Source organism: Maniola jurtina, chromosome 11 (assembly GCF_905333055.1).
Source record: "Maniola jurtina chromosome 11, ilManJurt1.1, whole genome shotgun sequence".
NCBI lineage: Eukaryota > Metazoa > Arthropoda > Insecta > Lepidoptera > Nymphalidae > Maniola > Maniola jurtina.
In genome coordinates this window covers 14,859,473-14,874,080 of record NC_060039.1, presented here as the reverse complement: position 1 = coordinate 14,874,080, position 14,608 = coordinate 14,859,473, and the positions used below count along the sequence as shown (strand labels likewise).

At 44.7% G+C, this 14,608-nt stretch overlaps 2 protein-coding genes across 2 annotated transcripts; one reads left to right on the top strand and one right to left on the bottom strand.

The window, feature by feature from the left end:
* The first annotated feature begins 206 nt into the window (after positions 1-206).
* On the top strand, positions 207-9,358 carry LOC123869844 (glutamate receptor ionotropic, kainate glr-3-like). The gene is made up of 10 exons (XM_045912904.1): positions 207-293; positions 1,593-1,753; positions 2,358-2,663; positions 3,153-3,268; positions 3,965-4,132; positions 4,485-4,711; positions 4,834-5,042; positions 7,463-7,585; positions 8,096-8,244; positions 8,781-9,358. The coding sequence occupies exons 1-10, from the start codon at positions 212-214 to the stop codon at positions 8,995-8,997; spliced, it is 1,758 nt and encodes a 585-aa protein (XP_045768860.1). The 5' UTR covers positions 207-211; the 3' UTR covers positions 8,998-9,358.
* Positions 9,355-13,304, bottom strand: LOC123869854 (gamma-aminobutyric acid receptor subunit delta-like). The gene is made up of 6 exons (XM_045912928.1): positions 13,177-13,304; positions 12,539-12,729; positions 11,742-12,053; positions 11,360-11,601; positions 10,748-10,955; positions 9,355-10,020 (listed from the first exon to the last, which is right to left on the bottom strand). Exons 1-6 carry the CDS (start codon positions 13,265-13,267, stop codon positions 9,901-9,903), a joined length of 1,164 nt encoding a protein of 387 aa, XP_045768884.1. The 5' UTR covers positions 13,268-13,304; the 3' UTR covers positions 9,355-9,900.
* Between the last annotated feature and the right edge of the window lie 1,304 nt (positions 13,305-14,608).

Sequence of the window (14,608 nt, the reverse complement as noted above, 5' to 3'; positions counted from 1 at the left end):
AGGAAAAACAAAGAAAACTTTTCTGAAAACATTTTTTCTAAGAGTCACAAGGATGCCATAGCTGCCCGAGTGTCCTCATCCTCCTTTGGGCTTCGCTTCAGTTGGGTAAAAAGTTATCTAAGTTACCAAGTCTTCGACTAGGCCTTAATAAGCGTATAAAGAGCTATCGCCGGGCGATCCATATTATATTGACGCCCGTAATTCCAGCTCGATGGACGTTATTAATTTCATAATTGCTTTCTTCGTGTCCAAAAAGCTGACCCTGTTGACAGCTTTCCTTTGCTGGAGACCAGGTACCTACCTCTTCTGTCTGGGGTCTGACGAGGTAAAAGTTATGTTACGCGAGGCAGGAAACACGGATGCCAGAAGGGCGTTCCAAACCTTGCGGTTCGTATCAGAAACGTTGGTCAGAAACGTTTCGTGTGGACAACTATAGTTCATGTGAGCTGTGTGTGTATGATCCTTCGAACCGGATGGAATTTAGTTAAACTCAATTTTTTTTGAATGAAATATTTATTTACCAACTAAACAACTCCAAGGTAATATTTTTAGATACCCGTATTAAAATAAATTACTATTTAGTTACTTTACAGAATAGGATAATATTTAGCAATGTTTATCTGCAAGTTAAATATACTTTGCTGACTGATAATACGTGTATGAAGTATATACTTAAACCATGTAACGATGTTAGGTAGGCCGTCTGCAAATAAGATATCTTCACATAAAAATATTTGTTTAGGTAGGACCCAAGTAGGGTAACAAACTCGAGCTGTGTGCTTAGCAGATGCTCATTTACCTAGACACCTACGTACTTTTGATTTGGAGAAATCTAAATTGTAGGTATAACCTGCGCAGGGGGTGATTTATCGATCTATTTGGTGGTACATAATGAGGGACATGAGGAAGGAGCCGGTCTTTCGTTTCGTGGGCTGTTATAGGAAAGGGCAGATAGGCACAAGTACAAGCATTCACTCATGCGTAGTCAAATCCACGACACTGTATTCGACATCAACAGTTAAAGGGATTTTAAGACAGAGAAAATGAAGATTTTTTCAAATTCAGATAAAAGTTAGCCCTTGATTGCTATCTCACCAGGCGAGTCCTCAACAACAGGTAAGTGAAGATGAAAGATGGAAGCGAGCAAACCTGGAAGGGGTATCTATGGCAGTTTTTATTAAACCTATACTTAACCCTTTTGGTTTCTACACTGCACCGCACCGAAACGCTAAATACTTTAGTGACACGTTTTCGTCGGTATGGGGGTTACTAGCCATGGCCGAAGCTTCCCACCAGACGAGTCCAGAAAAAATTTTGAAATTATGAAATCCCAAATATCCCCTGCCAGGAATCGAATCTGGGACCTCCCACTGATAAAACCACACCACTCACTACTGCACCAAAGACGTCTTCGGTAGCTAGAAAAGTGTCGTCGAAATTACCTAGTGGTTACGATGGAAGCCCCTAATTAGGTATTACGTGCCAAAATAAACGGTTGAGCTTTGTAAAAACCTCATTATAAGATATTGGGTAGATATAGTCTACTGAAGATGCGACCTAGTCTTTTTCATCCGCCTCTACTTTCCTCACAGAAGATGTAAGCAAGCTGTTGAGTGAGGGGCGCGCGGCGGGGCTGCGCGTGCGGCTGTACCAGGCTTCCCAGCAGCTGCCCGAGCTGCCGGCGTACCGCACCTTCCGGGAGGGAATGCTGCTCGACATACGCTGTGACCACAGCTCGCTCGTGCTGGAGAAAGTGAGTGCCATATTTTGTCTTGCAAATGCTACAGGGTAAATTAAAAATTTAAATCATAATATCTAAGTTTGATAAACCTTAAATCCCAACAAATTCTTGCTTTTTAGGGTTCTGTACCTCTAAAAGAAAAAAGGAACCCTTATAGGATCACTTCGTTGTCTGTCCATAGAGTCTGTCGGGTCTGTCGATTCGGGTCGCGGGAATCAAAACCTATATAGAGTTCCGTTGACCGAGAATTATGAAAGGCAGGCAGCAGTGTCTTATAGCTCAAGTATATAAAGGCAAAAACCCAAAATTTGCAAAGAATTAAAGATTCGTGTTCCCGACCAAATAACTAGTGTACTATACATCAAGATGGCACTGTCTGTCATTAACTTGCAATTTTTATACTATACCTACTATGGTTTGAGATTTTTTATAAGATGGTGTCGTATAGGTGTGGAAGCCGGTTAAAAAGCAATGACGATGTTGGTCGGCCAATCCACACTTGGCCAGCGTGGTGGAGTATAATCAAACCCTTCACATTCTGCGAGAAGAGCCGTACTCAGTAGTGAGCCGGAGATGATTGTTGATGGTGATGATGTACCATTCATCATTTTTTCAGGCATCACCAAACCGCGCGTTCAACTTACGCCATGCTTGGCTCATACTCGACGATTCGCCGTTGAACATCTCTCATTTAGAAACAAGCCTAGGAGACGCTCTCCTCCTGCCCGACGGCGACGTGACCTGGGCTTCGTCGGACGTGCTGGTGGACGTGTACCGGGTGAAAGGCGACCAGCCCCTGCTGGTGACGAGCCTCGGAGCTGGGAAGAGTCAGAAAGAGTTAGAGAAGTTATGGTTGCGGCTCCCGTCCGCTGTTTCAAGAAGGAAGAATTTGAATAACGTTTACCTTAATTCAGCGACAATTGTAATTATACCTATGTATAATTGTATACATATATCTTAGTAATCATACTTGTTGTTAGATAAAATGTTAATCTTTATAAACAAAGAGTGGAAATACAAAATCTACTTTTGCCTACTAGAGAGCTTAATAAACTGGTAAGATGGTAATTTGTAGATTTGCCACATTTGCCATTAAACATGGTGTAAGAATAAAGAAGCTATTACACAATTGGTGTATTCCTGGACAAAATAGATTGCGTGAAGGAACCGGCTGAGCTTTCAGATAGTTGCCCAGTAGCTATTAAAAATTGTAGCTTTTTAATATTTGAATAGAGCTGAGTTTCTGGCCTTCTTCTCAGAGAATCTGCATTCTGAGCCAGGTGGTAGAGTCACCACAATATGAGTCACCGACGTAGATTACGAGACACACGTGTTATACATGTTTTTGATTTAGATTTTTTGTAAATAAAGAAGCGATGATGAAACGTTGTTTCCGCTCGGGTATGTGCAGATCTCGCAGCCGCAGTACTTCAAGGGCTGGGACGACCTCGGAGACCGGCAGATCGACACGTTCCCCAAGCTTACTTACCCGCTGCTCATGTTATGTGGAGAAGATCTTAAATTTCGGTCGGTACCTAATACCTATGCATATTTTTAGTAACTTTCGTTAGTTGCTCAATCTTTATTGGTGTTACCTTCACACCTATCATCATGATCATGATCTCTTCTCAGCACAGCTCCTCTCAGAATGAGAAGGATTTGACTATAGTCCGTCCCGCTGCGCGCTGGCCAAGTGCAAATTGGCAGACTTCACACACCGCCGAGATCATTATGGCATGCAGGTTCCCTCGCGATATTTTCCTTCATCGTTAAAGCAAGTTATACCTATTTAGTTAATTGCTAAAGTTGCTAAACACTAGGCTATCACGGTTATTGCACCGAGCACCCCTAAAACTCGAAGAACGTGCAGCCTAGTTGTGTTTAAAAGTGATTTTAATCGATTGAAGCAACGTTGCCCCAAGTTTTGGTAACTGGATTTGTAACCAACTTTGAAGATCCGAATTTAGTCTTTTCATTCCGTGTCAGACCTCTCGGTCAGATGTAACCTATCCACAACTGCTAAAAATATTCGCTAAACCTCAGAGTCGAAATCCCGTACCTGTAGGTATGGGCCGTACCTACACGCTATGAAAGTTAAAGAATGTTTTCAAAGGTGTGTGAAGTCTGCTAAATCCGCACTTGGTCAGCGTGGCCCGAAGCCTCTACCGATGATGGGTTGATCATGATGGATGCATTTAATACCCAAGGGGGTGAACGTTGCAGGTTCAACCTGAAGCAAGTGGACTTGTACGGCGAAGAGCGCAACGGCACGTTCGACGGGCTGGTGGGCTACATGCAGCGCGGGGAGCTGGAGGTGGGCGTCACCTCCATGTTCCTGCGCGCCGACCGCTGGCGCGTGCTGCACTACTGCGCCGAGACTGTTGTGCTGAGGTAGGCGCCGCATCGGCTCACGGTACTTGTACTGTTCATCAAGTGTGATGGCAAACTAGATGTCTGCTTCGTGATTCTCAATCCCGAAACAGTCGTTGCTCAGTACCTTACTCATCAGGGTCCTTACTCAGTAAGGACTCAATAAAGACTGTTGACGGTCTTTACTGAAAATACTGTTATGGAGCGCAGCCCCGCCCGCGCTCATGGTGTCGGAGCCGCGAGAGATGTCAGCGTGAATCTGCCTCCCGTGAAACATAATTCAATTCCTTTTCCGTCGTCCCATACTTAAGCTCCTAATTTTACTTTAAAGAGCTTTTAAGTTTCCTCCTGTAAGTTATGGTTGTGGTTTCAGAGGCAACTTCCTGTTCCGGCAGCCGTCCCGCTCGGCGGTGTCCAACGTGTTCGCGCTGCCCTTCAGCCGCGGCGTGTGGGTGGCGCTGGCCGCCGTGTTCGGCGCCGCCACGGTGCTGCTGCCGCTGTTCGGCGTCATAGCGCGCCGCTTCACTCAGGACGCCACGGCGCAGCGACTGACGTTGTTGGAGAGCTTCACTTACTCCATAGGGACCATTTGTCAGCAAGGTATTCTCGATATCAGCAACCAATCAGAGGTGATTGCGATCATACCTGCCGAAAAAGACGTATAAGTACACACCATTACCAAATACAGATTTGTAAGTTGTCTGTAATGCAAATATTTGTAGGTTCAGACCTGTCTCCCGAGCTGTTGTCGGTGCGCCTGCTGATGTTCTGCACGCTGCTCGCGTCGCTGTTCGCGTTCACGTCCTACTCCGCCAAGATCGTGGCCATCCTGCAGGCGCCCAGCGACGCGCTGCAGACCATCGCCGACCTCACGCGCTCGCCCATGGACCTCGGGGTGCAGGAGACCACGTACAAGCGCGTGTATTTTGCCGTGAGTTTCGGTACATCACATCATCGTGGACAACGCGGACTTGCAACGAACGATGAGACATTGATGCTCCAGACCTTCAGACCAACTGTCGTATACGTGTCCTTAAATCAAAAATCTTAATCAACCAAAGGATAGACTTTTCGTGATCCTGCATTATTGGCGTTCATTGGCATCATTCAGCGCGCTCTTGGATGCTCAATTGGATCCACTCAATGACGGGTGGACAACTTTTTCTGAAATTACTGAAGTACGCTGAGAGTAGTGAATGCCCCTGCAGCTGTTAATCAAAATTCTGAGTGGAGACCTGTGCTCAGAAGTGAACTAGCGATGGGTTGGTGATGCTTATATATACTTTATTGCACCATAAAACACAAAGGGTCTAGCCGGATAAGCATAGCGAATCGGCCCCCAAATGACAACCTATTTCGAAACTTATGTATCAATATCGCCTTGATGTACGAATACGATTTATACAAGTTTCGCCTCCCTACTCCGCGTTTTCCCTGAGATATTAAAAAAAATGTGCGTGAGTACGACTATCGTTCAAAGTGTCATATCTCGGAAAATTTTAAAGATACAAACGTGAAACCAACGCCAGATTGTAGGTGACCTTTAAGAGCATATTTTATATTTTTTTCAAATTTTTGGAATGGTTACGAACATTTTTTTTCTAATAAATAAAAATTTAATTATTATTATTTCAGTGTTCCTTCTCAGGTACAATCACTGAAAAAAAAAATGTTATAGTACTTGACATGTACTAATACTCAAAAAAAAATCGTTTGAAAAAATATAGTGTAACACTGCAAAAAAAAATTAAGTTCCACAGAACTAGATTATACAAGGATATAGACATAGGCATATGTACAGTGTTACTAGGTAAGTCGACCTAGATTCGTTATAACGTTTTAGGGGAGGTCAAATGCTATCAAAAACTCCATAATATATACTCCAAAATATCGGCGAAAATGGCCTGTTTTTGAGTTTTTTGGGTTTTTAGGAAAAACAAGAATTCGTTTTTTTTTAATTAATAAAAAAAAAATTGGAGCATATTTCTAACCTTTTATACAGTTAACGAATAGCAAACATCCCAACTAATAAATAAGTAATAAAAAATAACCTTTAAATGTTTTGCAGTAGGGTTCCGATACTTTACCAGTTTCATAATTAGTTACTTTGACAAAAGTGCTATTTTTTTCTTCAAAAATTAGAGATTTTTGACTGGCAGATTAAATATTTAAACTTACTAAGCAATAAAACATTTCAATTCTTAGCTACCTGGCTATCATATTATCTTCTTACAACCTTCAATAAATTGAAAATTAGCTGAAGGAATTCAACAATTTGAGCACTGCGGAGACTTTTCTCAACTCTTAAATTTTTAAAATCATTTTAACTTTATTTAAAGGTAGTCAAAACTTAGAAGGTGGTAATAGAAAACGAAAGCGCAGCTGTGTTCAAAGAATTGAATTTCTGCAAGTGCCATTTTAAAAAAAAGAATAGCTTTTTGTCAAAAAAACTAAGTATGAAACTGGTAGAGTATTGGAACCCTAATGCAAAACATTTAAAGATTATTTTTTAGTACTTAATTGTTATGTTGGTATGTCTGCTATTCAGAAATTGTATAAAAGGTTGGAAATATGCGCTACTTTTTTTTTATTAATTAAAAAAACCCAATTCTTATTTTTCCTGAAAAACTCAAAAACGGGCTATTTTCGCCGATAGGTATTACGGAGTTTTTGATAGCATTTGACCTCCCCTACAACCTTATAATGAATCTAGGTCGACTTACCTAGTAACACTGTACATGTGCCTATGTCTATATCCTTGTATAATCTAGTTCTGTGGAACTTAATTTTTTTTTTTGCAGTGTTACACTATATTTTTTCAAACGATTTTTTTTTTGAGTATTAGTACATGTCAAGTACTATAACATTTTTTTTTTCAGTGATTGTACCTGAGAAGGAACACTGAAATAATAATAATTAAATTTTTATTTATTTAAAAAAAAATGTTCGTAACCATTCCAAAAATCTGAAAAAAATATAAAATATGCTCTTAAAGGTCACCTACAATCTCGCGTTGGTTTCACATTTGTATCTTTAAAACTTTCCGAGATATGACACTTTGAATGATAGTCGTACTCACGCACATTTTTTTTAATATCTCAGGGAAAAAGCGGAGTAGGGAGGCGAAACTTGTATAAATCGTATTCGTACATCAAGGCGATATTGATACATAAGTTTCGAAATAGGTTGTCATTTGGGGGCCGATTCGCTATGCTTATCCGGCTAGACCCTTTAAAAAGGTTACAAAAAAAACTTAAAATATAGGTACAAAGGTTATGACGATGATGAAATTCTCATGAGAGTATTAGACCTAGTTCTAAGCATTAGCTGATGTCATTATTTGGTCGGCAGGAAAGCAACGACCCGGCGACGCAGGCTCTGTACCGGCGCAAGCTGCTGCCGCTGGGCGAGCGCGCCTACCTCAGCGTCGTCGACGGCATCGCAAGGGTGCGGACTGGACTCTTTGCCTTTCAGGTTAGATCATCCGATAGAAACTCTGTATTGTTATTTGTTAACGTCTTAAAGTTGGATCTGATTTCCAGTTGGGTCACTGATTTCATAACTACTGAATTGGCTGGAATTGAATGCTACTTGTGCACATTCATACCTACTTGGATGAGGTTGCAGACAAGAGTTAGGTTCTCGTGGGTTTTTTCATCGGAGTTATGTGCGTTTTAAGCAATTATATATCACTTGCTTTAACGGTGAAGGAAAACAGCGTGACGAAACCTGCAGCCGAAAGACACGAATAATGTTTTTAAAGATGCGTGAAGTATGACAATCCGCACTGGGTCAGCGTGGCAGTCGGTGGCCCAAACTCTTCTTCTGTTACTTCTGAGAGTAGACCCGTCCTCAGTAGTGGGCCGCTAATGGGTTGATCATGGTGATGATGATAAGGGGTTTCCAAAGAATAAAATAAAATTGGACGCAGAAGTTTCTGTATAATCAGCTACGAATAAGTACCTAATGAATATAACTGTGCAGGTGGAGGAGAGTTCAGCGTACGACATCATCAGCAAGACGTACACGGAGCGTGAGAAGTGTGGGCTGAAGGAGATCAAGGCGTTCACGCTGCCCATGGTGGCGGTGCCGGTCCGCAAGCACTCCGGCTACCGCGACCTGCTGGGAGCCAGGTAACCGCCCAGGGGAAACACAAGCAGAAAATCAATTGAATTTAAAAAGATTTAATAGGTTGGCAAAAAAATCAGAGAATTTAATTATAGTTTAGTACGTATTACAAAATATACCAACGAGAATTTTGACATGTCGATACGCTCTTGCTAGAGCGGTTTCAGTCATCACTGCAGTGCTATGACATGCTTGACAATGCGTCTCTATTCCTCTGTAATGGCTTCCTTCCTTTTGCATTCATGTAACTCCCTCACTCGCAGCCCTCATTCGTTCTGTCCATCGCATGGGTGAGCAACCACGTGGTGCCCTCTACTCTTCCTTGAACTACTAGACGGTATTCTAGTAGTTCAGGGATAGTAGTAGTAAAAAGGTACGGAAATTTATTTATTTATTTATTTAGTAATAGACTTAATTTAAAGAGAAACATTTTTCACCATTTTTTATAGACCAAAGCACTAGATAAAAAACAATCTCCGTTAATCTACGGACACTGGTTTAGTTGCAGACAAACGTAAGTGGTAGTGTATTGTGGGTGCAGATTGCGCTGGCAGCGGGAGGTGGGACTGATGGACCGCTACCGGCGCATCTGGATGAGCTCGCGGCCGCAGTGCGACGCGGGCAGCGGCGGCTTCGTCAGCGTGGGGCTGGTGGACGTGCTGCCGGCCGCGCACGCGCTGCTCGCGGGCGCGCTGCTCGCCGCGGCCGTGCTGCTGCTCGAGGTGCTCGTGCATGCGGCCAAGCTGATGTGCTGCTAGAAACCGCAGGGGCAGACAGTAAACGTAGGACTCCAATCTGAACACATACGCATTGTATTACAAAAACAGATTTTTCTAAGCCGGGCTTGTGTATTTAATGTAAATTTAATTTAGATGATGATTTCTTCAGCTCCATTGAATCTAGATGTCCTGTGTAAACTTCAGATTGGACTACTTGTTTTGCGATCACCATACCGACCGATAACATCAAGGAAGTTATAGGAAGCAGGATGAGGATAGCGAAGGACCAATTTCAGTGGCGCGCTCCCCGAAAAGGTCTATGTCCACTAGACATTGTCCAGCAGTGGATGCATATAGGATGATGGACAGGTTTCATAATATGATAGACACAATTTGAAAAAAAAATATTTTTTATTGAAATTCTTTAGGCACCTACTTGTAATTGAATATAATTCGCAATTAAAATTATTAATTCTCTAACAATTAAAATATTAAAATACAATGGCACAATCATTAATTCAGGTCCTTTTATTTACCTATCTAAGTACTTATTACATCTATCACAGAAGTGACTTTAATGTCTTTTTGATCATAAGATTAACAAGAAGATTAAAGTGTAAAAATAAAGTCCTAAGTAGGTATTGGCAGGTAGTAATAAGTTTACCTAATTCTTGTTATTGAACCTTGATACAATAAGCACCAATATAATGCAAGAGCGGTATTCTCGTATTCTGTCTCAGTAAACTAGTGCGCCGCAAGACTGACGCGGGACTCTGGATGGATGACAATTCAGTATAGACAGCCATTCAATATGTTAAATGAACACATCGCATGCCTACTTCTTTGTTTTTTTTCCTTCTTTTAATTTGTCGCCAACTGCAGCCCGGTTCATTTTGTTTTCGTCCTGGAAGCAGTCACCTAGGCTGGCGAGGGGATGTCCGGCTAGGGGATGGCGAGGTAGACGCACACGAGGACGAAGAGCGCGAACAGCAAGGCCGCCTGCAGCACCTGGTCCAGCAGCTGCGCGGCCGCCGCCCACGCGCTCCACTCCGCCGAGCTGCCCTGCACACCAACATTACATCATCACCATCTCAAGCCAGCGACATGTTCGTACAAATCGCAGACTACACCTGAAGATGATTACGATTGATAGGAGCGCGGACAGCGATGTTCGTTGGAACATGTTGTTATAGTATCACGAAACGCCGCATTTAGTAGAACATTTATATCGCTGTCTCAACCCTTCGCAGGCGCATTACTAAAGCATGGATCTCCTCTCAGGATGAGAAGTATCATGTTCACCAGATGCGGACAGACTTCACAAGCCTTTGAGAACTTCGTAGATGCGGCACTGAACTGACCAGAACGTTAAATTGTTTTGCGGCACTTCTTTGCCGTGGTGACAACGAACTAGCCAGTAGCGCAGTATCAAGAGAGAGAGAGAGTACCTAAATATAGTCCGACGCCTTTTATCTCGTTGTAAACGACGATCACGAAGGAAAACATTCTGAGGAAATCTGTATGCCTGAGAGTTTTCGATAATGTTTTCAAGGGTGTGAGAAATCTGCCAATTCGCACTTGGCTAGCGTGGGGGAGTATGCCCGAATCCTTCTCGTACTGAGAGCAGAAAGAGACGTAGTTATCCAGCGATAGGTTAATAATGACGACGACGATGACACATCATTCTGAAAGTTAGTGGATCTGCCCAGGGATTCCGGAATTCCTAAGGCTATCACCGCTTTTGCATTTCAATTTCTATGTTAAAAAAAGATAAGATAAGATGCGTTACATCAGGCGGTGCGAGGTTGCAGAGCGAGGAGGCGGCGGTGACGAGCGAGCGCAGCGCGGCGGGCGGCGGCGACGTGACGGCCGCCACGCGCCGCGCCAGCGCCGCGCCCGCGCCCTGCAGCGCCGCGCACACGCACAGCGCGCTCAGCACGCGCATCACCTGCGGCGCCGCCGCCGCGCCCGGCAGCCGCGCCAGCGCCGACACCAACCTGCAACCGTCGTGCACTACACAGTACCAGACTAGCCGACACAGCTGCCGACAATCGATAGACGTTGGGGGCCGTCGGGAGTTGGGACGTGTTACAATGGCGACCTAGCACGGCGTACCCGAATGCGCAGCTTGAAACGAATTGCAGAAGTACCAAGTAGCCGTCTCTTACCATGCTGGAGACGTCCTGATATCTTTGGGATGCCCCTTCATGAACTACACGAGTCTGCGACGGTATATATGGAAGGTACACTTATACACGAACGCACGAAACAAGTCAAATTACAAACGCGAAATTCTACATTTTGGACCAGCATATCAGCCGCTCATATCAGTAGTGATCTTGGCGATTGACTACATTTAAATCACTGAACGTCAATTAAAGTCAAATAATATTAGTCTCACCATAAAGAGGCAGTGAGCGCAGCGGTGGCGGCGAGCGCGGGGCGCGCGGCGGGCGGCAGCAGCGCGGCGCCGAGCAGCAGCAGCGCGGCCGCCGCCAGCACGCTGCCCGCGGCCAGCGCGTGCGCCGCCGCGCGCCGCCGCAGCGTCACCTGCCACGCCGCCACGTCGCCGCCGCGCCACGTCGACTCCGTGCTGCTCACCTTCACCAGCTCCCACGTGCCGGACTCGAACACGGTCGCGTGCTGAAACGCCCGATTATACCTACTTATTACAAATGCCTCGTTGGTTTAATGAATTCATCATCATCATGATCGACCGATCGCCGGGCCACAGGAGACCCTGGATCTCCTTACAGAATGAGAAGGGTAAGAAAAAAAATTACCGAAAAATCTTCAACGCTCAAGTTGAACAAGCCCCCATGGTGCCGCGAGCCGAACTTGAAGGTGACGTGCTGCACGTCGGTGGGCCAGGCCTGCAGCGCCAGGCTGAGCGGCGTCGTGAGGTCGAAGCGCAGCACCCAGGCCACGCGGCCCTCGCTGAACAGGCGCGCGCGGAGCCCCACGCCCGCTGCGTTGCCGCCGGTGACCGCGTTGAGCGCGTTGACGTCGGGCAGCCACAGCCGCTCCGCCGCCGTCACCGTCACGTGGCAGCCCCAGCTGCTCGCGTTCCACGACAGACGCTTGTCCTCCCAATTCTGCAAACAACAATTCAAGTAGTCATGCATTTTTAAACTATGTAGTTTTAAAAGAAGGAGGTACTCCATTCAGCGCGTAGATATATTTTGTTGGGTATACCGAAGACTGATACCTAGATGTTCACTGCGAAGTCTTTGAACAGTGCGGTTGCCAGTGATGACATATGTAGTCAAGACATAGTTGCTAACTATGTGCCTCATAGAAATGCTCAGAATCATTCATTGGGCAATGAAGAGTGCTATAGGTACCTACTTGAAGTTTCTCTACGTGGCCATTGGTCAAATCAGAAATGATGCGATCCAAAGGAAAAGCAGAGTGACCGACATAGCTCAACGGGTTGCGAAGCTGAAGTGGCAATGGGCAGGGTTCGAGAACGTACGATAACCGAGACGCAAGACCATGGCGCGTAGAAGACCCTCCAAGAGATCTATGTCCAGCAGTGGAATCGGTGGGAAATGAATGAAGATTTGAAAAGAGCTTGTACCAAATGCATAGCAGCCAGCAGCCTCACGGTAGCCGTGCTGTCGTCGATGGTGGCGTGCTGCACGTCCAGCGCCGCGCGGACGCGCACGGCGCCCGGCGGCAGCTCGGCGCGCTCGTACTCCGCCAGCATGAGGTCCAGCTGCGTGGACACGTACGACGTGTTGAAGCAAAACGACGTCGCTCCTGCGCTGCCTGCAACCAGTCCATGTGGGATGTTTTATGTGTGGGATTGGGTACAATACCTACCCGAGTCAAGATCCAATGGTACGCAATACCTACTTACAGAATCAGAGAGAATCCTTTTGAAAGTACCAATTTTGTAACTAGCGAGGAAAACGGAATCATTGGAGTGAGTAAGTAAGAGGTCAAGTATTCCGAATAGAGATAGTCTATAAAGGCAATTGGAATTTTATGCTAGCTAACTGATACTAACAGTCAACAGTTTTGAAACATTTTTTGTTCAACTCTTTCTTTACACCTCACTGCGTTTCCACACAACCAAAGAAAAACTGAGCCAACCACATAATTCTAACTTAGAGTTCTGTGAAGCCAATCGAAAACTTAATTCGCCACTTAAAAACCAAACCAACACTTAATTCGCTTGCCCAAGGTACAAAAACGTAAAAATGCACAGTTTACCGACAACACAGAGGAGGAGTGCAGCTGTGAGCGGGCTCGGTGCGCGCGCCATGCTGCGTGCAACCGCCCGGCGCCCTTGCTGCGCGAACATTGGCTCCAGTGCGGGAAGCCGGTCAGATGAGCTCAACGTTTTTTATCTAGGTTTTGGGTTTTTTATGACCAATTCGACAGCTACCATGCGAAAAGCGGTGCTAGCCTAGTGCCTAATTAAATCGTAAGCCTTCTATTCGGGAGGTCGGAAGTTCGATCACTTCTAACTTCACGGGCATCAGTGCGTTAGCAACTAAATGTCACTTGAAGGAAAACATCATGAGGAAACCTACATGCCTGAGAATTCTCCATTATGTTCTCAAAGCTGTGTAAAGTCACGTTGGACCAACGTGGCAGATTGCTTGATCATGATGTTGATGATGAAAAAATCTCAATCACTTAGGCGTATGATTACTCCCAGAGCTTTTATAATATAGTTCGAAAAAATATTAGCCATGCTAATCATGACTAATACTCCCCTTTCCCCTCCAATTAAGCGTGAAGCTTATGCCAGGAGTGGGTACGACAATAGTGCAACGGGTGGGGTTTGAACCGCCGACCTTTCGGAATTCAATCCGTTCCTCAACTGTTGAGCTATTGAGGCTTTAAAATGTACAAATTCATTGCAGTATGGTTGTCGATTAAACGTGCACTTATGAATGAAAATAATCTAACATGCACTAATCTAAAGTACCTAATACAATTTTTTATTTTATTTTTGAAACAATTGAAAGTACATATGATGGAGCTACAGGTTTGCGGGCTCTGCGCACGGCCAGCGTAGGCGCGCTATCGCAGCCGCGTCCGGCGCCGCAAGGACAGCGCCGACTGAAATACTTCACTATATCAAAACAACTGTATTTTTACATTGTTTCCTTGTGAAGATATACCCGCTATCGTGCCTATTATCTCTCTATTCATTGTTACCAGCAGTTCATTGACTCTACCAGAATCATTTACACTAGAAGAGCTATCGGATGAAGGCAAGATGCGTGTAAGTTAAGTGCGTAGAGAACCGTCGATATTATTACATTCGTTCTAGAAGTGTTCTAGAATTTCTGAAAATTTTGTGCAGGTATACACCTACCTATAAATTATAATACTTAGTTAAAGTTGGAACTATGACATGACATCCATTACTGACGAAAAGACCCAATTTAGTTTTCAGAGAAACGGTGATAGCCTGGTAGTCCGCTTTTTATACGAGGCAGGGGTCGGGGGTTCGAACCCGGCCCGGACACGCAGCTCTAATTTTCGGAGTTCATCATGCACTTTAATGAATCCTATATGAAGAAAAACACCGTGAGGATGTGTGAGAGTTCTCTATAATGTTCTCAAAGGTGTGTAAAGTCTGTTCCTCATATGGTCAGCGTAGCCCTTCCCATTCTACTTAGTTGTTGCC